Below are 24,859 nucleotides of genomic sequence, written 5' to 3'. Positions count from 1 at the left end.
CAGGCGATGATCGAATAATATGACCTGGTTTCAGTAAATTCACTGACCTCTGTTCGAATTAGCCGCTGATTATATCACTTACGACAGATATAAATGATTTATTTAATGCCACTTTGTCCTCCTACCTCCTCAATTTCCCCAAAATTTTGGGATATATTCATCACTGCAAGCCTTGAATCCATATGGCAAATCGCTGAAGGTGACCTTTTGCCGTAGTAGATTACAAACCTACGCACCTTTAATTAGTAATAATAAATTTAATTATAAAAATTACCTTGCATTCATTGTTCCGAGTTAATAAGCTCACCGTTGAATCACCTTAAAAGTGTTCTATACTATTTTTGTCTATGACCACGTCATTTTGACGCCATGTTACATTAACTAATAATAATAATGATAATAATATCCTTTGTTTCAGCTCCGGGCTATATACGATGAACGATAAGATGAACACAATACAGCATACTAAATGAAGTACGCTAGTGAAAAGGAATATTCATGAGGTCTCATGCCTAAGCACTGCTGAAAACAACAGCAACAACTATAATAATAATAATAATAATAATAATAATAATAATAATAATAATAATAATAATAATAATAATAATAATAATAATTCCAGATAAAGACCAAACACCGATACATAATTCAGGTAGTTTGCTGAAAAGGAAGAGTAAATGGCAAATCTCCATAATAATAATAATAATAATAATAATAATAATAATAATAATAATAATAATAATAATAATTTTTTTTCAGATGGGCTAAGTACTGATACATAATTGGGGTAGTTCGCTAAAAAGGAAGAATATCCGGCAAATCTCAATAATAATAATAATAATAATAATAATAATAATAATAATAATTTCTGTCGATTTTCTGATCATCGCCTTAAAACTTCTTCGGTGGTAAAAGGGCGATAAAGTGACGCCCATAAGCAGACAGTGCAGCGGTCGTTGGCTGTTATCCTCAAGAACAGCTTGTTTCAATGTTGTACAGTCCCCTGCTTGGTAAGACAGCTTTCGTTGATACTAACTCGATTTTTGCGTTCATTTGCGTTTGAGTTCTCGGCCGTGCTGGAATGGACAACTTTTGGTTTTACTTTGTTTCACTTTGTTTGGTTTTGTTTGCAGTCCTCCACAGGGATGATTCCCTCTCTGACGGGCCTTTGTACGTTTTCAAGGTAAGGTGCTACTTACGTTTTATAGTAGTGTGTTTTTTCGTCAGTATCTTAAACCCTGCGGAACAGGAGAGTAGTTCTTTTTAACTTTGCTTTGATTTTGTATGATCTTTACTTCAGGCGGTATTTTGTTGTATATAGTCTTGGTGCGCAGTGTACAAATGCTCTCTAGTCTGATTTACAATTTGTTCTAGGTTCAGATAGCCAATATGGTTCATTTGCATGTCTGTTTGCAATATTCATGTGAGGTCTAAAGAAGCTTAAGCAGTTTCTCAGATACGTCGTATTGTGAATAGCCTTTGCAAGATTTTTAGGCGTGAAGGCGTGCTTCAAGGTTTGTTGGGTTGGCGAGTGGATACTGTTTTGCGTTTTGTATTTCTCATATATTTAGATTGTGGTATTTGAGCAGTGACATAGTTCTCGTATGAAAGTTTTCAGTTTGCCGGATTTGTATCTTCAAATATTGGTATTTTCGATTTTGTTGTATATTCCTACAATGTGTTCAAAATGTTTAGTATGTTAATTATTGTTGTAGATTGCCTTTCAGCATGGTATATGAAACTTAGTTTCGAAGCCTATGTATTACGAGGCTGAACTAGATTGCTTTGAGTGGTCATTCTATGCACTTTGGTTTTATACTAGGAATCTTATGCATTGCCACGTATGTTTTCATTTAAACTTCATGCTGCAATAGAGCAAGTCTTAGGATGCAATGTGATTTTAAAGTTTCTTGAAGATTAGAGGCTTAACTCGACTACTTGACTACATAGCCTTCCTAATATGGGGTATTTAAAGTTGATATTAACTTTAATTGTAGGCTTAAGTGGCGGTAAACTAATAATAAAGCTTATCAGTGTTTATAAAGCCTTGCTTGCTGCTCCTTGTCTTAGTATTTTAAAACTTATCAGATGGCTCGGCTGATTGTAACCAGTAGTCAGTCTTTGGTTCTTTCCACTTGTTAGTATATTTTGGGCTTTAACATATTTTCTTATTTCAGGTTACGGTGTGTCGTTAAATATGTCACAAGTTGAATTGTCTTTGATGTACCGATACCTTTTGACTAAACTGGATTTATGGGTAAGAATTTTTTTTTTCCAGTTCAGTGACTTGAGCAACCCCTCGAACGTTTTTTAGATACGTTTTTTTTTAAATTAAAACTTTTCAAAACTTTTCAAGTTTTAATTTCAAGTTTAGGCTTTTTAATGTATTTGTTTTATTTTTTTTCAGATTCAAAGCCTTAGTTTTGATTTTGATAATGTCTATTATGCAGAGTTTAAAATAACTTTAACAGCTTTACAAATTTCCAAGGAATTTTAGGATTTGTCAACTTCAGAACGTTTTGTATTAATTTTTATTTTTGATTATTAGTTTAGTTATATTTTACCATCAAAATTTTGTTTAATGGGTGTGTGGGTGTGTGTGGAAGGTAATTTTTGAAAGTTTGTAGGGTAAATCTAGTATTTTTTCTAGGTTAGTGATTTGAACTTGCTTAAATTTAAACTTTTGCCCTATGTTGTTTGATCTTGTAATTTCAGCTGTTTTTTTTTTGAACTGTCAAGTTTGGTTGTCTCTTTTGGAATTTTAAAGTTTTTGAACAGTAACAGATTTTAAAGCACCTGAGTAATTATTTCAGCTTCAAAAGAGTGAGTTTTGCGTGTGGAGTGAGTTTTGCGTGTGGAGTGAGTTTTGCGTGTGGAGTGAGTTTTGCGTGTGGAGTGAGTTTTGCGTGTGGAGTGAGTTTTGCGTGTGGAGTGAGTTTTGCGTGTGGAGTGAGTTTTGCGTGTGGAGTGAGTTTTGCGTGTGGAGTGAGTTTTGCGTGTGGAGTGAGTTTTGCATTTAAATAATTATTCTTTGCCCACTTCCGAAGTCCACCTTTGCCGGGGTGGCGGTGCCACCTGTCAGGCAAAGGTGGACTTGATTGTTGTGCATGGTGACTTGGTCACCATGCACAACAGGAAGTTCAAAAAAAAGCATGGTGACTTTTGTCACCATGCACAACGGGAATTTCAGACCAACCAACTTTTTAACTTAGGTTAGAACTGCAAGGTTGATAGTTTTCGTGTAGCTAGGACTCTGTGGGAAATTAGATAAGGAACTTGAAAAACAGTATAGGATAGAATAGGGTAGAAGATCGTGCTGATTTTATATAGATGCAGGGGTTAGGCTGAAGGTAACAAATGCTCAGGTCTATCTCTTAAGGATGCTTGGAATAGACTGGGGTAAAAAACGCAAAATGTCAAACCTAGGGAGACATTTGACAGTGAAAGTTATTAATAGCAGAGGGTATTACAGTACTTGAGGCCTTTGTTTGGTCATGAGATGTAAGCTTGAATGTATTAGTGCAGCTGTGAGTAGGGTAGGTTAGGGTAACTGTCTGACATACTTTTATAACTTAGAATTTCATTCCCACTAGTAAATAGGAACTAGACAGGTAATATGTGGATCTTAACGATTTTCTAAGAGGCCTAGGTCTTGGGATTTGAGAATTTTTTTGACACTGATGTCTGAGACTTGGCAGGTATTGTAATAGGCTGGTTAATAGTGGAAATTGTAATTCGAATTTGGGCGGTCTTGTTAACGTCGTTCCGTCAACGCGCTCAACACACCCACCCTTCCCCGTCTTACTCTTCAAGGAAAGCTTTCATGTTAGGAAATCGACAGTTAAGATTTCATTGCATATTTTCATTGACCCCTACCTTCATCCAACTTTTCTCCAGCGCCAAAGCTTGCTTCGGGGACCTTTTATTCTGAATTCCGATTCCCTAAGACTGGATACTAAAAGACGAAAGTTACCAGACAGTGTTTGCATTGCATGGCAACTTTAGTAGTTTTCTAGCACTGAAGCTAGATGCAGTTTAAGTGTAAGATTGGTGCCCTATTAAATATATCTTAAAGGATGGCACTCTCTATACTTAACTTTTTGGGAGTTTGAAGGAACAATAGAAATATATGGGGTTGTTAATGGGAAAGTGTACTCATACAACGTAGTATTTTTTAATTATAATGGTAACCTTAGAATAGCTGCTGGGACTTAACTGAACAGGCTATTTTCACTTTAAAGAGGGTAGGTTAAGAGGATAGGTTATGTCATAGAAACTTTGTGTATTCTAAAACCAAACAATCTACTTTTCTTATGCACAGGCTCTTGGTGTAGCTGCAGCAGACCATAACCGCGACACTAATACTAATGGAAAGCAACGCTTTTCGTTAGGACTGAATATCCTATGAGGATTCGAAGCGCTCTGAGTTCAGTTACCCTGACAACTGGAACTGAACTGATAGACGCTGTGCATATCCTGTGAGGATTAGAAGTGCTCAAAATTTGGTTACCCAGACAACTAGAATTCAGCTAGTAGACGCTGAGCATATCCTGTGAGGATTAGTGCTCTAAATTCGGTTACCAAGACAACTACAGTAGAACTCAATCATCACATATTTTCATTTAACCAATTTTTACAGTAATTGTTGTATACATAATAATTAGTTTAACTCTAGTTTAAAAGACCTTCCATAAATCCATGTTACAATTTGTTTTTCACCATAAATGGATTTTAGGATTCATCTGTAATAATTTTTATCTTTGAGAAAACTAAGTTTGTTTCATTAAAGTTTTTAAGGCAGATACAATAAAGATAGTTACATAAAAATAAGATTGCTGTGTTATCTTTGACTTTTATAATCAGTCAAGTTTTAGCCAATCTGTTCATAATAGAGCACATTAATGTAAATTTATTTTTGAGCCACTTAAATCTACAACTTACTGCGAAAGTAAAAAATATGCATTGTATGTTCTGGTTCATTACAAAAATAACCATTTCAGTCTTCCCTTGTTTTCAATAATGCAAGTTTCATATTTGTAGGTAACACATGTACATAATCATATAAAAATTCCCGTAATATCTATTGAGTTAATGTTCTTCCATATCCTTTCCCAACGCAACAAAGGATAATTACTTTCAACAATGGCAGGAACTTTAACAAGTAATAGTATAAAAATTTTACTGGTTACATTTAGGAAGTTTGGATGTTTACAAACTAATCTTATACTTTTCTGTTGCCCTGGAATAGAAAATTGGGGGAACAAAGGTTACATTAAAACATGATTTTCAATTAAACCCAATCTGATTTTATAGTAAACCTTCATAGCCCTACCAAATAAGGCTTCTTGAAGATTTGTGGCTGCAAGTATGGCAGCAGCTTTGTGATAAACTGTTCAAGCCACCTTCATATTTGGGTGAAAAAGTTGCCATACGTATTGGCTGATATTTCCCCTTCCATAAATACCTGAATATAATTGCATTTATTCTGTGCATGTTTTATTAAGTGGCAATGAGAGATACATACCAGAATTTTGATAACAGCAGTGAATTTACAACAACTTTTTGATAAATTGTAAGGTATCTCTTATACCCGACCAAACCTTCCCAGAACATTTTCTAATATACTGTTTTCCATGTCTAAAGGAGCATACCGATGAACATTTTCTAATATACTGTTTTCCATGTCTAAAGGAGCATACCGAATTGATACATAAGTATATATCAAGCAAAGATTGATTACACGCACTGTCCTTCTGTCTCCTAATTGAAATTCTTTTTCGTCTTAGCGATTACAGAAGGACTGAAACACTATATTGTTAGTGAACTTCATAACCTAGTATCCACTTAACTGCTGATATCTGATGATGTCATTGTGATAAACTTTCAATACATCAGAAAGTACATCACACATTGTTGTATTCGGGGTTAAAGGAAAACAGTAATCCCATAGAGTCCTGTCTCCGCAGTGCTTTCAAAGAACCCAATCGCTATAGTGACTTCACAGTCACGTGACTGCCTCAGGGCATGGTGGAAACCCGGCCGTCACCTCAGGGTGGTCCACTTGGCAGTATGTAACATGCTAATAATCCCAAGTCTCTCAAAATTAACACCGACACTTTTTATCTCTAATGCACGTAGATACTGAATGTTTACGTTTTGTCCAAGCTGATGCCTCTATGGTTATTTAGGGCGTCTAGAATACGAAGAAATAAGCGGAGGTCAAATACGGCTCGTCTGTTAACGTTCGCGATCTTCTTCTTCCTCTGTAGATTGTAAAATTTCTTGAAAGACGAAGGATGTCCTATGAAATCAAAGGAATGGTAGTTACTGATTGGTTGGTTAACAGGAGTATGATGGGGAAATTGATATGAGAGATAAGTAACCGAAATAATGGTTTTTAATTCTGAGGAGATTCTAGTTTATTAACCGCGAATTTTGGTGCTTACTTGCAAAAGTCTATGCAGATTTAAACTTACTGTTCAGCAAAGTGATATTGTATTTTGACCCCTCTGATGACAGGAATAATCAACTTTTATTAAGTTAACTTGTGGCTCTTGCTATTGCTCTGATTTCTCTTAACATTCTCACGTGGCAAACACTTCCCAACTCCCAATAGTCTCTTCAGCTTCCCTCCTCTACTTCAAGCCAGCGCTGTATTATCTGCCAATCTCAGCCTTTCCACACTCCATTTACCACCTACTTTCCAACCACAGTTTGCAACTACATCTAATGTCCTTTCTCTCGTATAAAGATATGAGTTTCTTTTATTGTCTCGGTTCTATCTTTATGCCAAACCCGTCACTCTCCAGCCTTCTAATTCCAACATCTCCAAGTCTACACCCACAATCCACCGTCCCCGGTCAATCCAGCTGTCATCTTTTTCTTCCTCAATCACATTTTTACTGGACGTCATACCTGGCATGAGGCCTAATGTTATGCACCTATAATTCCTAATCTCCATCAACTTTTCCATGTTACAAAGGAATTTTATTTCTCTCATCCATTCATTTCGAGTGTTTCCTTTACTCAGATAAATATCGTCTACGTCCTGGTCAACCCATCAGCTCCTGGTGTCTTTCCATTCTTCAGCTTCTTAACTGCCTTCCTGTTGTCAGCAGTACTTCCGTAATCATTCTCATTCTTACATTAGACACTGCCACTTTTGCATCATTTAGTTATAGTCTCTCTCTCTCTCTCTCTCTCTCTCTCTCTCTCTATAATTCAACAAATCCTCAAAATACTTATTCCATTGATCAAGAACTGTACTCTCTTCATGCCTCTCTCCATCGTGCATCATTTAGTCTAAGGTCCATTTTCTCATTAACCTTTCTCTCTACATTTACTGTTTTGTAGGACACCTTGCACTCCCTAAAGTCCTTGCCCACCTCCTCATCCTTTTTCTGTTGCATGACTTTTCTCTCACCTTCCTGCTGACTTCTTTATCCATCATTCCTGTACGCAATCTTGTTTTCTATCTTGCAATTACATCTCCGAGTAATATCTGTCCCTCACTTTGTCTCTCTCTCTCACACATCACAAACACATACAAATGCACACAGACACAAATATTTATATATAATATATATATATATATATATGTATATATATATTTATATATATATATATATATATGTATATATATATATATATATATATATATATATATATATATATATATATATATATATATATGTATATATATATTTATATATATATATATTTTATATATATATATATATATATATATATATATATATATATATATATATATATTTATATATATATATATATATATTTATATATATATATATATATATATATATATATATATATATATATATATATATATATATATATATATATATATATATATATATACATATATATATATATATGTACACATGTTTATGTAGGAATTTGCGTACATGCTCAAGACAACACAGGCTCTTGTGATGTTTACCAGTTTCACGGGTAAGAGGAAGGTGACCTGGACATCTGTTATTCAACATTTTTCGTTTTCAGCCACTGTTGGATACAAGCCAATTCAGCAACACATGTCCGGGGGATAGCTTGCTATCTCTGTGTTCTAGATAGAATGTCTCAAAGCCTGGGGCCTGGTTTTAAGTGGATTTCTAGGTGTGCCAACCATATATGTGTATTAGTTTGTGAGGGGTGAATGACAGGTGAAAAGGCATTTTGTGAAATGTATGGCACTGCTGAGCGAGAAAGTGACAGCCAGACATTGGAATTCCAGGCTTAGATTCCCCCAAAAATTAATTAACATTGCAGTGGCCCATCTTTACTTTTATTGTTTTAGTGATTTATCATTTATGCCATTTATATTATCAGTGCTTTTGATGTGTGTTCATGGTGTTGTAATAGTTTCACAGACCTTCATGATTTTGTTATTAATGTGGGGTATTTGTTCCTTCCCAGATGTTTCAAATGGAGCCATGATTAGTCATGCATACGCACAGACATGCATGTAACGTAACCATTATGGGGAGTGGTCATTTAAAGGAACTGTGACAGAAAGACACCTAATACAATGGAGACGAATTATTGTTATTAGAGAGTTGAGATGGGGAAGAATCCAGTTTATAATTTTTGTGTTTACCAAGATGATTTTTGGGGAAGATATTCATTTATCATTGCATTCTTTTGTTCTTTTAGCAATTTTCTTATTTACCATGTTTTTAACTTGTAATATGTTAGCTTCACAGAATAAACTGTTATTTGTACACAGGGTTTATTTTCCACACAATAGTTTAGGGTATTTTGAAAGAGAGAGAGAGAGAGAGAGAGAGAGAGAGAGAGAGAGGGAGAGAGATCTTGAAGGCCGTTGCGGTCAGCTACCAATGTATTTAACTTTTCGAAGTTATGTGTGTGTGCGTATGTATGTAGATAGATAGACAGATAGATAAATTGATATATGTTTGTGTGTAAATTTTACACTTCACCTTTTATAGATTGAGCCATAATTAATTGCGGTAATATTGAAACAGGACATCTTGTGAATAACTTACTTCCATAAGGATAATGATAAGAATCTGCCCTGGCCGGAATTCGAACCTATGACGTTGTTGGTTGATTCATTTGTGATAGTTCCATTAACCATTTAGATATCATAAGAGATAAGAATTTATTTCGATTAGGCGCAAATTATTCTCAAGGACAAGTGATTTTAATATCTCTTTACATTTATAGCTTAATATTTGGGATCATTATATGTGTATGTGAAGAACTGACAAACTATTTTACATCGCCACAAGTCACAAACTTAGTACGCATCAGTCATGATGGAGATGAGTTGATTATCATTCTAGGTACAAGGCCTGAATTCGACCGGTGTATGTATCACAGAGACTGAATCCATTCTTTTCTCTCTTCTTTTCTCTCTCTTGACAGCTGATTTGATAAAATCATTGATATGACAAAATATATATAAAAAAGGCATAGGTTCGAATACTGGTCAGGGTAAATGCACTTAAAAGTAATTTCCCTTAAGGAATATCCAGCTAAAGGGAATTTTATATTAATGGGTTATGTCCTCTTAAATTTCTAAAATGTATTATTGTAGTGCATGAAACTGGCAAACTATTACACATACATAGAAACTTGTTACAATATCAGATCTCAGCTATCATGATGGAGATTGGTTGATCTCGATTTTAGGTACACAAACTGAATTCGCCGGGAATATGTTTCACAGATTCAAAATGAATTCTGACTGGATAATGTCAATGTTAACCATATAATAACCTAAAAATGTACTCGTTCGAATCCTGGTCAAGATATATATATATATATATATATATATATATATATATATATATATATATATATATATATATTTATGATCTATAAATCCCTGTTTGTGTAAAGTACCGTATATATGGGTTAAGCGAATTCGATAATACAAGTTATTATTGACTCAAATTTTGATTATATGAATAAAACAATTTGGTAAACACCTCATGAAATGTGTTTCATCTTTTCAGAAACTGTCAGTATATGATATTTTTAGAAAAAACGAAAGTAAAAAATGCTTACGTTTAAGGGTCACCCCTATTTTTTTTAAGTTTGTTAATATGATCTCGTCTTAATTTCGTAAACAAGAGACTAATATTCAAAGTGTTTAATGATGCATGTAATATTTTCATGGCATGATTATAAGTAATAATCATTTCTGTAATGGGTCTATAAATCACAAGAACCTAAGCCCGATAACTTTGGAAAACCAATGTCATCCCAGTTCATTTCACCCCATCAGTATATTTAGTACAGTAGCTTCGAGTGTTCTGGATAGTCTATCTTAAGGTTCAGCGGACAATTCATACTGCTAAATAACCAAGTTAGAATGAGGACACCATTTTTCTTAACACAAAATCTTGAACACCTACACCTAAGTGTTTCATATTTCAGGCAAAAATTGATTATTGGTATTTTGGTACTGACGGTTCCTGAGACTTGTAGGTTTGTATGTACAACCACACTGTTTCATTCTCCTGTGCAGTGACAGAACTTTCGCCGATGCCTTTTGTTTCAGCTGATATAGTTATCCCTTTTTCGATTTTAGCCTTGTTTCAGTTTTACCAGATTATTCACTTTATCATTAGTTTTTTTTTCACTGATGGGAATGGGTGAAAATAATTCCGAGGAGTAACAACTAAGTTTCCCATCATGTTTCAAGTTGAGAGGGAACCTCTTGCAGACTATAAAGTTCCTCACCTTAAAGAAGTGAGTGTTCAGGTCTGACATTTAAGCTAGCAGCCATAATGCTTTTAACCGTAAATGCTGTTGTCTGCCATTAAGAGAACATCTCACAAGCATTTTAAGGCATTTTTACTTTTGATGTACGGCTAGCAATCCTAAAAAGTTAAGGAGGTTTAGTTTAAACAGTCGTGTATAGCTAATGCATTCACTACCATCTGTTTGTAAACACGGCTTGAGCAGCTGAGTGAATGTAACCCTACCTGGGGCTCGGTCGTTAATGGAGGTAACCTCTCTCGCGAGAGCTTTGTTGCCTGATCTTGGTTGGATTGGTTACTCTATTTGACGATGATATTACGCAGCCTTTCTAAGCTATTTACCAAAGAGGGAAACACGATGCAAATGCAGATAGGACTTTCGTTGCATATGTTGCTGGAAGTTGATGGTCAAAATGTTTATTAATTGCACTTCGCTCAAACTACGGAATGATGACTTCAGATGAAATTTCAAAATAAAAAGTGTTAGTTATCGCATCTGGAATAGAGACCATATTGTTGTCAATATGAACTTTTATATTCCTATCACATTACACTAAAAATCTGCTGTACTGACCAGATTACGACGACCCCCCGCGGTTTCTGTTATGGCTTTTGTTATTTTGAAGTTTCATCAACGCACGACTTTTAAGTGTTGTAGACAGAATCAGAACTGCAATCCCACTATGATGATTAAAACTGAAGAAGAAAATAACACCTTTCAAAGAATTTTGACAAAGCAGAGATAGGGAACGCCATAAAATGCACTGTAGAATATGTTCATTAAAAATGGTTTTAATATCAACGAAAGAAAAGATTTGGAAATCACCTCTCCTTTCTTCCTCTCGCAGAATATCTGAGGAAATGATCCTCTCATCGCTTCAAAAGATATCTCGTTTCAAGATTTTCATTCGTCATCTGTTAGGCACCGGCACTTGATATATATATATATATATATATATATATATATATATATATATATATATATATATATATATGCACATGTCTGTATGTATGTGTGTGTGAGCTTGTTGTTTCTTAATCGACGTTGTCCTGAAGGTTTGAAGACGTGCTGGCGGAATTCCTTCTTCCGACTTGGTGGCTGCCTTCCTCTCCAAATTCCCCCATTTTTGTCCGCTTTGAAATTGTTGTGGCTGAGACGAATATACATAATGGAGTTAATGCACGGGAGGCACTTTACGAGGCCTTTTTAAATACATAGCGTCAAACACTTAGCCAAAGGCGAGATCACAGGCAGGATTTTTTCCCCTCTCTCTCTCTCTCTCTCTCTCTCTCTCTCTCTCTCTCTCTCTATTCTTCGCTTCTCCGTCCGCCTGTAACCGCAGTCCCACCTCCACTGTATCTTAGCCCTTTGCGATTCTTTCACATTTTATGCTACTCTTCGGGGTTTTAATCGGTTTATTTATTTCTCAACTGCTGATAAGTTGAATCGTCATTGTTCATTACTTTTACGACTTTTGTTTCAATATGCGTTTACTATAGCTCTCTTGAGAGTTCTTTGTCATTTTTCTAAACATAGCCATTCTATTCTATTTTCAACTAGATCCTGTGAATGTGAACTCAAAGATAAACAAATTAATGATAATTACTTAGTATGTCCTTTGCCCTTGACCTTTCGCGAAACCTACTGTCGTAACGCGTCAATTCTGACACTATTCTGAAGCATATCCGTTTCAAAGTGAAAAGTTTTCAAACGGTGGCATGTCAGGCTCTTGTTCTTATTGTGGAGTGAGCCCAAATGTTCGACGCATTAGTAGCGAAGTTCATCGAAGTGTGACAATATAATGGAAAGGCGAAAGACGAGCCTGGCCACTCGGACAATTCTATTCATTTCTTCTGACGAGAGTCAGTGAGTGCATGCGTCACGTCGCTCCTTCTTGCAAGCGCCTAGATTGCATTGACTTCAGAACAAATCATTCCTTCTGCATTATCGCCGTTCTCTATTTTCTTTGTCACCCTTTTCCTTTCGCATCTCAGATGCCGATTCCATCATTTTTTGTTTCCTTTCTTTTTGTTTATTTTTTGCTCTTTACCTTGAAATGGTGGTTCCTGTGTCGGAGGGGCCGAGAGGAAGTAGCGAAAATTAGAAAGAGATGAAGACACGGGATAACAATGGAGGATAATGAGAGATGAAGATGCGACAAAAGGGGGAAAGCGTCCAATGAATTAAGTTATTAAAGGATGTGAAAGAGAGGAGGAGGTGATGGCGCTGCTCGGCCAGATAAGAAAGGAAAAATAGAATCAAAAGGAAATTAGAATGATTTAAGGAGATCCACACAGACAGATAGGGAATTGCGATAAAGCGCTTATCGTTCGTGATGGCCGCGAGAGCTTAACAGTCTCAGTTTCCAATGGGGCTTTTATCAGTAGATTGGATACCATGGAGGCAGTCAGTCGCATCATACACACACACACACATACATACACATACATACACATACACACACACAGTACACTGTGTAAAAAATAACACGCAAAGGTTATTGTAGTATCAGTTTCCAATGGGACTTTTATCAGTAGATTGGATACCATGGAGGCAGTCAGTCGCATCATACACACACGCACACGCACACGCACACACAAAGTACACTGTGTAAAAAAGTGCACGCAAAGGTTATTGTAGTATATAGATCAATACAAATTATGGTGTATTACAAGTGTTCTGTACTTACGTATTACAATACACCATTGATCAGAAAGTGCAACTCAAGAGGAGAACAATATTGTTCCTAAGAAGTATGTTATTGGGAGAATAATGACAGAAACGCAAAACTTTTTCACTCACTATTCGGATATATATTGTATTTGCTTACTGAAAGTGTTTTTAATTGTTTTACCTCTGTTAAGGTTCATAATGAATGCATTATTTCAAAGGTAATCAATATGTATATATATGTATATATGTATATATGTATGTATATATATATATATATATATATATATATATATATATATATATATATATATATATATATATATATATATATATATATATCACTTAATGCCTAGTCCAAGCATGGAAACTTTCATGATGTTTATTGGAACTAGTTGTATAATCTGTAGGTACATTTGAGTTTGTCTTGGGTATAAGGTTTCTGAGTCGGACTTCAATCCTCCAACAATTAAATAGAAATTGACAACCAAGATGAAAAATGACTGAGGGAAATGACAACACTCCTACGTAAAAGAAAAAAAAAAGAATAAACAAGCATTAAATTTCTTTTGCCAAATAAGGCTGCTGTTCAATATTTATTCTCTTCAGTCTCTTGGGAACTGAGTATGTCAAAGTCAGCGCTGAACATCACGGCAAACTGTTGTTCGTTTTTCCCTTCTCTCGTCTGCATTACTTACCTTCCTCTCGACTTCCTTTTGCTCAGGGCTTTGGAATTTCGTCGCCCGTTCGAGCTGATTTGGTTGAAACGGCACTTAATTCTTTAGCGTCTATTCAATACAGGGATTCTTAAAATTTTACAAATTCTACTGACAAAAAATAAATAAAAAGAAAATTACGTCGTAGCAATTCACAGATGAACATCATATTTTAATCAATGATTCGACATAAAATAGTGTTTACTTAAGTCATTTTTTTTATCTTTGGTAATCTAGTCAATTAATTTGATGAGTACATGACGATGAAATAAGTTTATTGCGAGGATGGTTTATTTTTCCCAACTTTTGCCTTCGGGTTTTGTAAACAAATGAACCAATAATTGAAGTTTGCGGAGTCAAATGCATCAATTCCGTTTTACTTTTGCGTTGGATTACCTTCATTGCCTTCGATAAATTTGATACGTACAGATAAAAATAAATGAACACAGAAAGAGAAAATCACTCTGTAAACATCATTAATAGAGTAGGACCATGTTTCCGTGACAGTTTAAAGTCAAGAGGTGATTCAGTGGAATTAAAGACTACTCTGCACACGTGTTTGGTCGACACTCGATCCTCTTTTGTTTGTCAGGTCGCCAGATGACTCCATTTATGTGAGGGGGTTTGCCACGAATCACCACAGACTCCCCAACCACCTACCCACCCCACCCACCCACCCACCCCAGGCCTCACGCAGCCACTCTTTTTTTTTTTTCTTTTTTTTTTTTAGTGTACTGCCCTCCCTTGGTAGCCAATATACTTATCATTTGGACAGCTGAAACTGAGGGCATGTTTTCTTTTGTTTTTATCCCTTAATACTGCAAGTGATTAGCACCGCTTAGTTCCCAAATCAGTTTATAAGACGGCGGACGGGAGAACTGCTGAGTTTTGCGCATCATGCATCGGAATGCTTAAAATTGACATACACGCACTACACATGAGTTCTGAAATGAACCGTCCTCTTATTTCACACGTGTAGTTACGTACTTGTCAAGAAATTTAGTGACACTATAATTTAGCCACTGAGTAGATATTAATCTGAACCTTTTCGGTGTATCGGCATATCATCTAGTTCAGTCATTTTTAGGTGATTTGGTTCACGTGCATATTGTTTGTAAAGAAATGCAGATGCAAATTGCAGAATGCGAAACCTGGAGTTTTCTGTAAGTTTCTTGATAAAGATTTACCAAGTACCAAATCTTTCAAGATTTAACTTGGAACACAAAAGATTTTGGCTAAATAATTTGGTAACAGACATTTCCATTGATGAGAGTCGGAATTTGTTCGGTCGCAGTCTAGCCCCAGACTTGAGCGGGGCCTTAGATTTCGAGTCCTAATGAAGCCATTGCAAATAAATCGGCAGAACACTGGCTATACGTACATAATGCTTTGGGCAACAAGACTTGCGTACACCAAATTGGACTGAATTTTCACAAACAGCTGCTTGTGACAGAAATGTCAACTGTTTGTAATAGTAGATAGTAATTATTTCTGACAAATTGATAAATGAATCTATCAAAGATTGTAGCCTTGTCTCTCTTGGCCATTAGACGAAATACTCTTTCTTGGTTCAATAAAATCCATAAAAATTTCCCTGTCTCGTCATGTTAATGGAAATTATAACAAATCGTATGCCCAGATCCATCTCGATATCTGGTTAATCATAGGGACAAACATCACGTTCAAAATCCAGTTAAATTCCGTGATCACTCCGATGACTCCTCCACGAAGGAAGCTTCCCCAAGCCCCTGTCGTCACCCCTCGCTCAAGTCCTGTTCCAGACTTGATCCATATTCATTCTCGCCCCAAGTTAGGCGTTTCCTGTCGAAACCACTCAGGCAGCACGTATCCGTTATTCATGTTCTACAGGAGCCTTCACGATCTTCCCCTTGACTATAACGCACTTTCTCTCTCTCCTTCTTTCTCTAGTTCTCTCCACCTATCCTTATATCGACTCTCTCTCTCACTCTCAGCAACTACCTTTATCAAGTCGATCCATCCTTTTGTCGACATCTGCATTACGAAGTACCTGGTACGACAGAGGCGAGCAAAATCTCTCTCTCTCTCTCTCTCTCTCTCTCTCTCTCTCTCTTGTGGCTCGGGGGTAGAGTGCTAAATTCACAAGCCGGTTGACCAGTGCCTCAGTGTTAGTTGTGAAATCTTAAGCGTGCCCACGAGAGCGAACGAGAAGAGGCGGAGGCTCTCGTAAAAGGAGAAAGAAGCGGATGCTGCTGCCTGAGCGGGTTCAAAGGGAAATGCCTAACTTAAGGCAAGAATGAATATGGATAAAGTCTGGAATAGGATTTGGGTGATGGGCTAACGACAGGGGCTGGGGATGGCATCATGGGGCTTTCTGACAGACACTATCTTCCAGACTCTTTCCAGTTCTTGCACATTCCTCATTTCCTTTCCACTCCGGGAATTTATCATCATTCACGCTCAATTTCTCTTCTCAATTTCCTGTTGTTAGGTGTCAAATGACTTAATTTTCTGATAGTGTCGCGAGTGGCCTTACACGGGGAGGAGGGAGGAGGCAGAGGCGAAGAAAAGGACTTTGAGAAATCGTCATTTGGGGATGTCTGGAACCTCCAGCTAAGGATATTCCTAACGTCTTGTCTTTACTCTTCTTCAGATTTTCTCCATTTTTCCTTATATTATTACTTCTTATTTATCTCTCTCTCTCTCTCTCTCTCTCTCTCTCTCTCTCTCTCTCTCTCTCTCTCTCTCTCTCTCTCTCTCAGTAATTTCCCCAAAATTGTTGTTTTAGTAATAATAATTTTTATCAAGATGTCAAAAAATTCCATGTGGAAACCAGTTTCCTTCCATGATCGAATAAAGCTTTACATCCAGAATTTGTAACAAGGAAAGTTTTACGAATTCTTGTTATCACCTCACGCGGCCTCAGAAACATCTATCAAAATATCTTTTCTGCAAGAGAGGTTTAATGCTCACATGGTCCGCTCAACATAACAATACTTCATTTAGCGCCTTGAAATCTTTTTCCCCTTATGTCATGTTCCAGTGCACCTTCTTGCAACCAGGACTGGTAATATGCATCTCAGAATCATTAAAGTATCCAAAGAAATCATAAATTTTATATATACAGTATATATGTGTGTGTGTGTGTATACGTATATATATATATATATATATATATATATATATATATATATATATATATATATATATATATATATATATATATATAATAATAATAATAATAATAATAATAACTTTTCTACGTGATTCACAATCTGAAAAAATTCACTATTACTTGAAAACAACATAAAAATTTAATTAACTCCTGAGTTGAATTATTAAACAAAACAAAATCACAAATTATTAAACAAAACTAAATCACAAAACTTTCATTTATAAGAAATTAAGTTAATCAAGCAAAATTTAAGCTACCAAGAATTACTCAAGATTTGAAATGAAAATCTTAATACATGAAAATTAAATCAAGTATGCAATGTTAAATTATCAAGAAATATTTAAAATGCTAAATAAATAAATGTTAAATCATCAATACATAAAATGTGAAAATCTAGGGATTGCAAACAGAAGAACACACAAAAGTACACAAAAGACTTATCAATAGTAATTTCACTAAGGCAAAACTTCTCTCAATATACCTTATTATATCATGGTAACAATAAGTAAAATTCACTTTACCTTACACAAGCTTGTGAAAACTTTCGCAAAATTCACAAAACACACTTTCAGATCCCAAAAGCTAAGATTAATACCAGTGACGACACAAATATTCCACGGTAATAACTTCTCTCTTTTGGAGAGAGAGAGAGAGAGAGAGAGAGAGAGAGAGGGAACCAACACTAACAGTTTCTGAAATCAGAATGAGCAAACTTTAGGATTATAGTGGGAAATGAAACAATCAGACGACATCAGAACAATATGTGATCAGAGCAACACAGTCCTACAAAGCATGATGCGATCTATTAAGACGTGTATTTACTCTCAAAAAGGCGTATGTGACTCAAACAAAAAATGGTATGGGATGAAGCTCTTAATGAAACCTCAACAAGATCAAAACAGACAGCAGCTGGCAGCCACAAACGGCATGCTTTCAAAACAAGACGAAGAACCAAAGTTGGTTTTCAGAACAGTATGTGAAACATTGCGAAATCATTCGTCTTGTCATATGAGATAAAGCTTTTACAGATATGTTAACTCGAATCGATTGCTTTTCCCGACCCGTCAACAAGTGAATCAAAACAAGGTGCTTGTTTACTCGTTATTTCTCGTGACGACAGCCGAACTAAAGCATGACATACGAAATCACAAGTATTGAACACTTGTTGCTAAGGGACAAAATGTGCGATCACATACTATGTTATTATTAAAACGTATTACTAATTTTAAACCACTCTTCTAAGTTACCCAAAACACTAACTCTTTTGAGATCAGACATTGCACTACATAAGATACTTCAACAATTATTATTATTACACACAATGCATGATAAACAGAAGAGTTTAAATATATCAAAACTATAGGATGATATACACATTACATGGAAACATTATGAAATTCCTCCGCCCAGAAGATTATTTATCCCAGGTTTGAATCCAATGATTCACAGTGGGATAAATAATCTGCAATTACATTGTTCTTTTAAAAAATGTTCTCTATCTCTACAAGTATGGTTACAAAATCAGTCAGGGGAGCTACTAGGCTGAGAAATTTGGACAGAATCGACTATAAAATCCAGCCATGCCCAAAAACCTTTGTAGCTTTTTCCTCGTACTAGGGGTGTTAGCCTTACGGATACCTTCTACATTAGCATCAACAGGAGCGAGAAGGTCTTTTCCAACTTCAAATCTTAGATACTGAACAGTTGCCTTTCCAAACTCGCTTTTTTGTAAGTTGATTGTTAGTCCTGCTTCCCGTAATTTCCTGAAAACTTTCCTTAAAATCTTCAGATGTTCTTCCCATGTATTGGCATAAATCACAATGTCATGAAGGTATACACCAACTCCTTCTACAGATCCTAGCAGTTGATCCATCACTTGGTGGAATGTTGCAGGTGCATTCATTAGACCAAACGGCAAAACAGTATATTGATACAGTCCAAAAGGAGTAATGAAAGCTGACAGCAACTTCGCATTCTCATCTAAGGGAATTTGGTAATATCCTTTCAACAAGTCTATCTTGGAAACAAATTTGGCTTGCCCAATATTATCAAGTAATTGATCAATAAGAGGGAAGGGATAATTGTTAGTCATACTGATGGAATTCAGTTTCCTATATCAGTACACATCCTAAATGAGCCATCTGGTTTCTTCACTAACACACATGGAGAGCTGAAATGACTTGAACTGGGTTCTGCCAATCCATGCTGCAACAATTCTCAACTTCTTTCTTCAAAACATCTCGATGAAAAGGTATGAGCAATAAGCTCTCTGTTTAAAAGGTTTTCCATCTTCTCTGATCTTTATCTCATGTTTTGTCAGATCGTTTCACCTAGGTACATCAGCAAACATTTCAGGGAAACCTCTAATCACTTCACTTAATTCACTACTTTGCTCAACACTCAAATGTTTTAATTTATCCTCCAAATTTTCCAATATGGAAGAATTGTTCATCTTGCTTTCACCTCCCAATTCGTAGCCATCATCATCCTCTGTAGATGAAGTTGTCTGTGTTATTGACACTGTTTCAGTTTTAGTCTCTGAGAAGTAAGGTTTCAAAAGATTCACATGTGTCCTCCACTGCTTTTTCCTTCTTCCTCGTGTTTCAATCACATAAGTTCGATCACTTAACTTCTCTATTATCCCATAAGGACCTTGAAACTTATAGTTAAAGGGAAATCTTTCCACTGGTAAAAACACTAGAACTTGCTGTCCTACACTAAAACTTCCAAGCTTAGTCTTACCATGTCTCCTTTTCATTTTCTCTTGATTTATTTTTAGATTTTCTAAAGAGAATTTTCTAATTTCTCTTAACCTTTTCCTCAAATTCTTCACTTATTCTCCTTGGATTTCCTCTTGATTTTCTTCCCAATTCCCAACAAGAATCTTCAATGGACCTCTCACGTCTCAACCAAAAATAATTTCACTTGGTGAACATCCCATGCTTCCTTGATAAGCATTCCTAATTTCAAACAACATCAAGGATAAACTATTGTAGCATCCCATTCTCTTTCTGATTCATAACAATACTTAGTTAACATACTTTTCAGTGTCTGGTGGAACCTTTCCAAGGCTCCTTGAGTTTGTGGATGATAAGCAGTTGATAACTGTTGTCTCACTCCTAACAAGTTCATCACATCTTGGAACAATTTTGAAGTAAAGCTCATTCCTCTATCACTTTGCACAATTTGTGGTATTCCAAACTTGGAGAAAAACTCCACTAACTTCTCAGTAATTACCTTTGCACTTATACTTCTTACAGGAATCGCCTCAGGATACCTTGCCACAGGACACATTCATGTTAACAGATATTCATTTCCTTTCTTTGTTTTCAGAAGCATCCCAACCACATCTATAATCACCTTTGCTAAAGGGTTCTCCTCTAACCTCTATGGGTTGTAGGGGGCTTTCTGAATGGTTTCATTCAGTTTTCCAGCTGTCTGGCATGTGTGACACTCTCTGTAAAACCTGCTAACATCCTTGTGAAGTTCAGTTCAGAAAAAGTATTTCATAGTCTTCTCAACAGTCTTCCTGATTCCCATATGTCCAGACTTGTGAGCTACTGCTACCACTTACTTCCTCAATGGATATGGAATCAAAATTTGATGATATTCACCCCATTCAGCATTTCCTGGTATATGCAGGTCGATGCTTCCTCATTAGCAATCCTTCCTGAAGCAGAAATCAGCTAGCGTTGTATCCTTCTGCAGTTCCATTAGCTTCTCTCTAGTCACTTGACCAACTTCAAGGGCTGAACTCTCCATATCTGCTAACTCTGCTATTGTAGTTTCGCTACTATCTTCAGGAACACTCCTTCAAAAACAACAGGATCCTTGTCTTCTTGGGAAATCTCTTCAATACTGACACTAGGGGAAACTTCACTTTCCTGGAACAGGTCTTCTAAGCTCAAAGATCCTTCACTTGATCCTTCTTGTGCAGGTAAATCCTCAGTTTCTTCACCTGCAGACGTAGTTCTCTTCATACTGCTGGTAGTTACACAACTTGGAAACAGGTGGGGGTTATTCTTCTCTAAATCCACATTACGACTAATCCTCAATGGTTTGTCCGTTACTATAGGACAAGGAACAAATGGTACACCACCAACTTCATTACCCAGTAAAACATGTACACCTTCAACAGCTAGTGAGTCCTTTACAGCAATATCAACATTCCCTGTCACCAATTCACACAACAGGTGCAAGCGGCATATAGGAGTTACCTCTTCTCCTATACCCTTCAAAATAACTGAATCTCTGGTGAGATTCCTCTCCAGCTGTGGGTGAGCACTACGAACTGCCACACTACGGTTACTCCCCGTATCACGTAATACCTTGACTGGTACTTGCACACTCCCTACTCAGTTGCCAGCGTACCTTCATAGATATATGGCTTAAAAGCCTCCAAGCTGCTCAGCCACTCACTGCTTGAGGTTACATTTCCACTGGTTGCTAAACAGCTTGTTTAGTCTCAGTCTTTCCAACTATCTCAGTCTTCCCCACAATGCTCTTCGTACTTTGTTTCACCTGGTTACCTTTAACCACTTGACCAACTGGCTTGGTCTGCTGCTGTGTCTGATAACAGTCTCGACTGTAGTGTCCTGCTCTTCCACACTTGAAGCAGACAACATTAGTCTTCTGTATCTGTTTTGAGAAACTGGATGATGAAGATTTAACATTTGATTGCTGATGGGTATTACATGACTTTGTACTGGCATGCATTGCCACTGGAAGGATTCCCAGTAGTAATGTTTCTGAAATTTGGATGAGACCTAAAACCTGTGCATTGCTGGTTCTGGTATTGACATTATAATTCCTTTTGCTACAAATTATGTTATAGTCCTCTCTCTCTCAAATAGGCTCTTATGTGTTCAGAAATTCCTCTAAGATATTGCTCTAGGACTACTAACTCCTCAAGTTCATCCATAGATTTAAATCTAGCAGCCTCCAACCATTGTTTGAAACTTCTTACTTTGTAGGGATAATCCCAGAAAGTCATCTTGTCATCTTTTCTCAAAGATCTGAATCTTTCATTGTAATATTCAGTGGTCATCTGGTAAACTTGTAGCACATTGTGTTTGAGCACCTTGCACTCTTTACACTGATCAGATGATAAGGCTAAATAGGCACTTCTTCCTTTACCAATGAGAACACCTCTGTATCAAGACACCATTTATCTTCTGGCCATCCCATACCTGAAGCCGCTTTTTCAAAGTGATCAAAAACTCATCTGGAGCTTCTTCTGTAAACTTTGGAATTAACTTCTGCACTCTTACTGCATCAAATACAGGCTCTTGAGTACCTTGGATAGGGCTAGACGGTGTTACAGGTAACTTGGAGCGAGCTTCTATTAATTTCATCTCTCTTTCATAACCATCTTGATTCCTTGCCCTTTCTCTCTCTGTTTCTTCTCTTGCTCTTTCTTTCTTCTTCTCCTGCTTTTTCTTCTTCTCTTTCTTTTCTTTCTCTTTTCTCTCTGTCTTCTCTTTCCCTTTCTGCCTGCATCTTCAACTTGATCAAACTTTCTTCTGCTTCTATGCGTCTAAGCTCTTCCTCTGCATCACTTTTCTCTTTCTGTTGCTCTTGTTTATTTATAAACTTTGCCTCAGCTGCATTCAACAATTCTTGCGCCTCTCCTAACTCTTTATCTATTTTACCAGAGTCCATCAATGCTTGGATTGCAATACATCTGGTTTGTGCCTTTATCATGCCACTAGACACATTACCCCAACATGCCACTGCTAAAGCAGTCCACTGTCCCTCAGTCAGGTTGGATTTAGATAATTCTTGGATGGATGGAACTGCTAAAAACTTCTGAACATTCAACAGAGCCATTTTCTTTAAGTTCCTCAACTAAATAATTCACAATACAATGTTAAAATGATAATGTGGTCACTCTCCTATCAAAATATATCCCTAACACCGCCAGTATAAACCATAAACCAAAGTAATATTTTGTTTTGTTCCTGGGTCTGGGCACCAAATTCTATTGTCACGAAACGTTCCAAGTACCTGGTTATTACACAACTAATCACAGAATTCAAAAATTTACCTCACTGCAGCCAGATACCTGAACTCTCATAACAATAAAAATTACGACTGAGTACTCTACAGGTATCAGTGATCCCTTAAAAAGCTAATTAATCACGTGAAATATCAAACTAAGTTTATCAAAACAAGTGTGAGGTATCAACAATTAAACAAGAAATATACTAGAGTAAAAGGGCATCACTTCTTCAAACAACTTTAAACTGTTTCCCTGGTCTTAATTCATCTCAGCAAAACTAAAGGAACAAAACATGTTTATCAGTTTACCTTATGCACATAATTAATCCTATTCACTGGTGGTCAATAAATGAGACAGTTCTTAAAAATTTCAAATAAAAAAATTTATTTTTAAAATTCAAAATTTATAATTAGAATTCACAATCTGAAACAGTTTACTATTACTTAGAAAGAACACAAAAACTTAATTAATTCTTGAGTTAAATTATTAAACAAAACTAAATCACAAATTATTAAACAAAAACAAATCACAAAACTTTAATTTATCAAGAATTTAAATGAATCAAGCAAAATTTAAGCTATCAAGAATTACTCAAGATTTGAAATGAAAATCTTAGTAAATGAAAATTAAATGAAGTATGCAATGTTAAATTATCCAAAAATATTTAAAATGCTAAACAAATAAAAATGTTAAATCACCAATATACAAAATGAGAAAAATCTAGGGATTGCAAACAGAAGAACATACAAAAATCAAAAATACACAAAAGAATATCAATAATAATTTCACTAAGGCAAAAATTCTCTCAATATACCTTATGATACCATGGTAATAATAGTAAAATTCACTTTACCTTACACAAGCTTGTGAAAACTTTCGCAAAATTCACAAAACACACTTTTTTGTATGGTGCCGCTACAACTTTTCTTACATTCAGATCTCAGAAGCTAAGATTAATACCAGTGACCACACAAATATTCTATGGTAATAACTTCTCTCTTTTGAAGAAAGAGAGAGAGAGAGAGAGAGAGAGAGAGAGAGAGAGAGAAAGAGAGAACCAATACTAACAGTCTCTGAAATCAGAATGAGCAAACTTTAGGATTCCAGTGGGAAATGAAACAATCAGACGACATCAGAACAATATGTGATCAGAGCAACGCAATCCTACAAAACATGACGTGATCAAACAAGATACGTGCATTTAATCTCAAAAAGGCGTATGTGACTCAAACAAAAAATGGTATGGGATGAAGCTCTTAATGAAACCTCAACAAGATCAAAACAGACAGCAGCTGGCAGCCACAAACTGCATGCTTTCAAAACAAGACGAAGAACCAAAGTTGGTTTTCAGAACAGTATGTGAAACATTGCGAAATCATTTGTCTTCTTCTCGTATGGGACAAAGCTTTTACAGAAATCTTAACACGACTCGATTGCTTTTCCCGACCCATCAGCATGTGAATCAAAAAAAGCGCTTGTTTATTTGTCATTTCTTGCGACAACAGCTGAATCGAAACACTACATACGAAATTACGAGTACAGAACATTTGTTGCCAGGGGGCAAAA

The 24,859-nt window shown here is 36.0% G+C and overlaps 1 protein-coding gene and 1 long non-coding RNA gene across 2 annotated transcripts; one reads left to right on the top strand and one right to left on the bottom strand.

The window, feature by feature from the left end:
- Window positions 1–1,042: 1,042 nt before the first annotated feature.
- Window positions 1,043–5,083, top strand: LOC136853892 (uncharacterized). Its single transcript, XR_010857559.1, has 3 exons — window positions 1,043–1,183; window positions 2,178–2,257; window positions 4,322–5,083. It is a non-coding gene; the product is annotated as an uncharacterized lncRNA (long non-coding RNA).
- Window positions 5,084–22,653: 17,570 nt separating this feature from the next.
- LOC136853870 (uncharacterized) lies at window positions 22,654–23,121 on the bottom strand. The gene has a single exon (XM_067129796.1). It carries the CDS (start codon window positions 23,119–23,121, stop codon window positions 22,654–22,656), a length of 468 nt encoding a protein of 155 aa, XP_066985897.1.
- Between the last annotated feature and the right edge of the window lie 1,738 nt (window positions 23,122–24,859).

This window comes from Macrobrachium rosenbergii, chromosome 28 (assembly GCF_040412425.1).
Source record: "Macrobrachium rosenbergii isolate ZJJX-2024 chromosome 28, ASM4041242v1, whole genome shotgun sequence".
Lineage (NCBI taxonomy): Eukaryota > Metazoa > Arthropoda > Malacostraca > Decapoda > Palaemonidae > Macrobrachium > Macrobrachium rosenbergii.
This window is presented reverse-complemented; position numbering and strand designations above follow the sequence as displayed.

Bases quoted from the DNA above. Each gene is read 5' to 3' on its own strand.
- LOC136853870 (XM_067129796.1), bottom strand. From the start codon at position 23,121: ATGGCTCTGTTGAATGTTCAGAAGTTTTTAGCAGTTCCATCCATCCAA.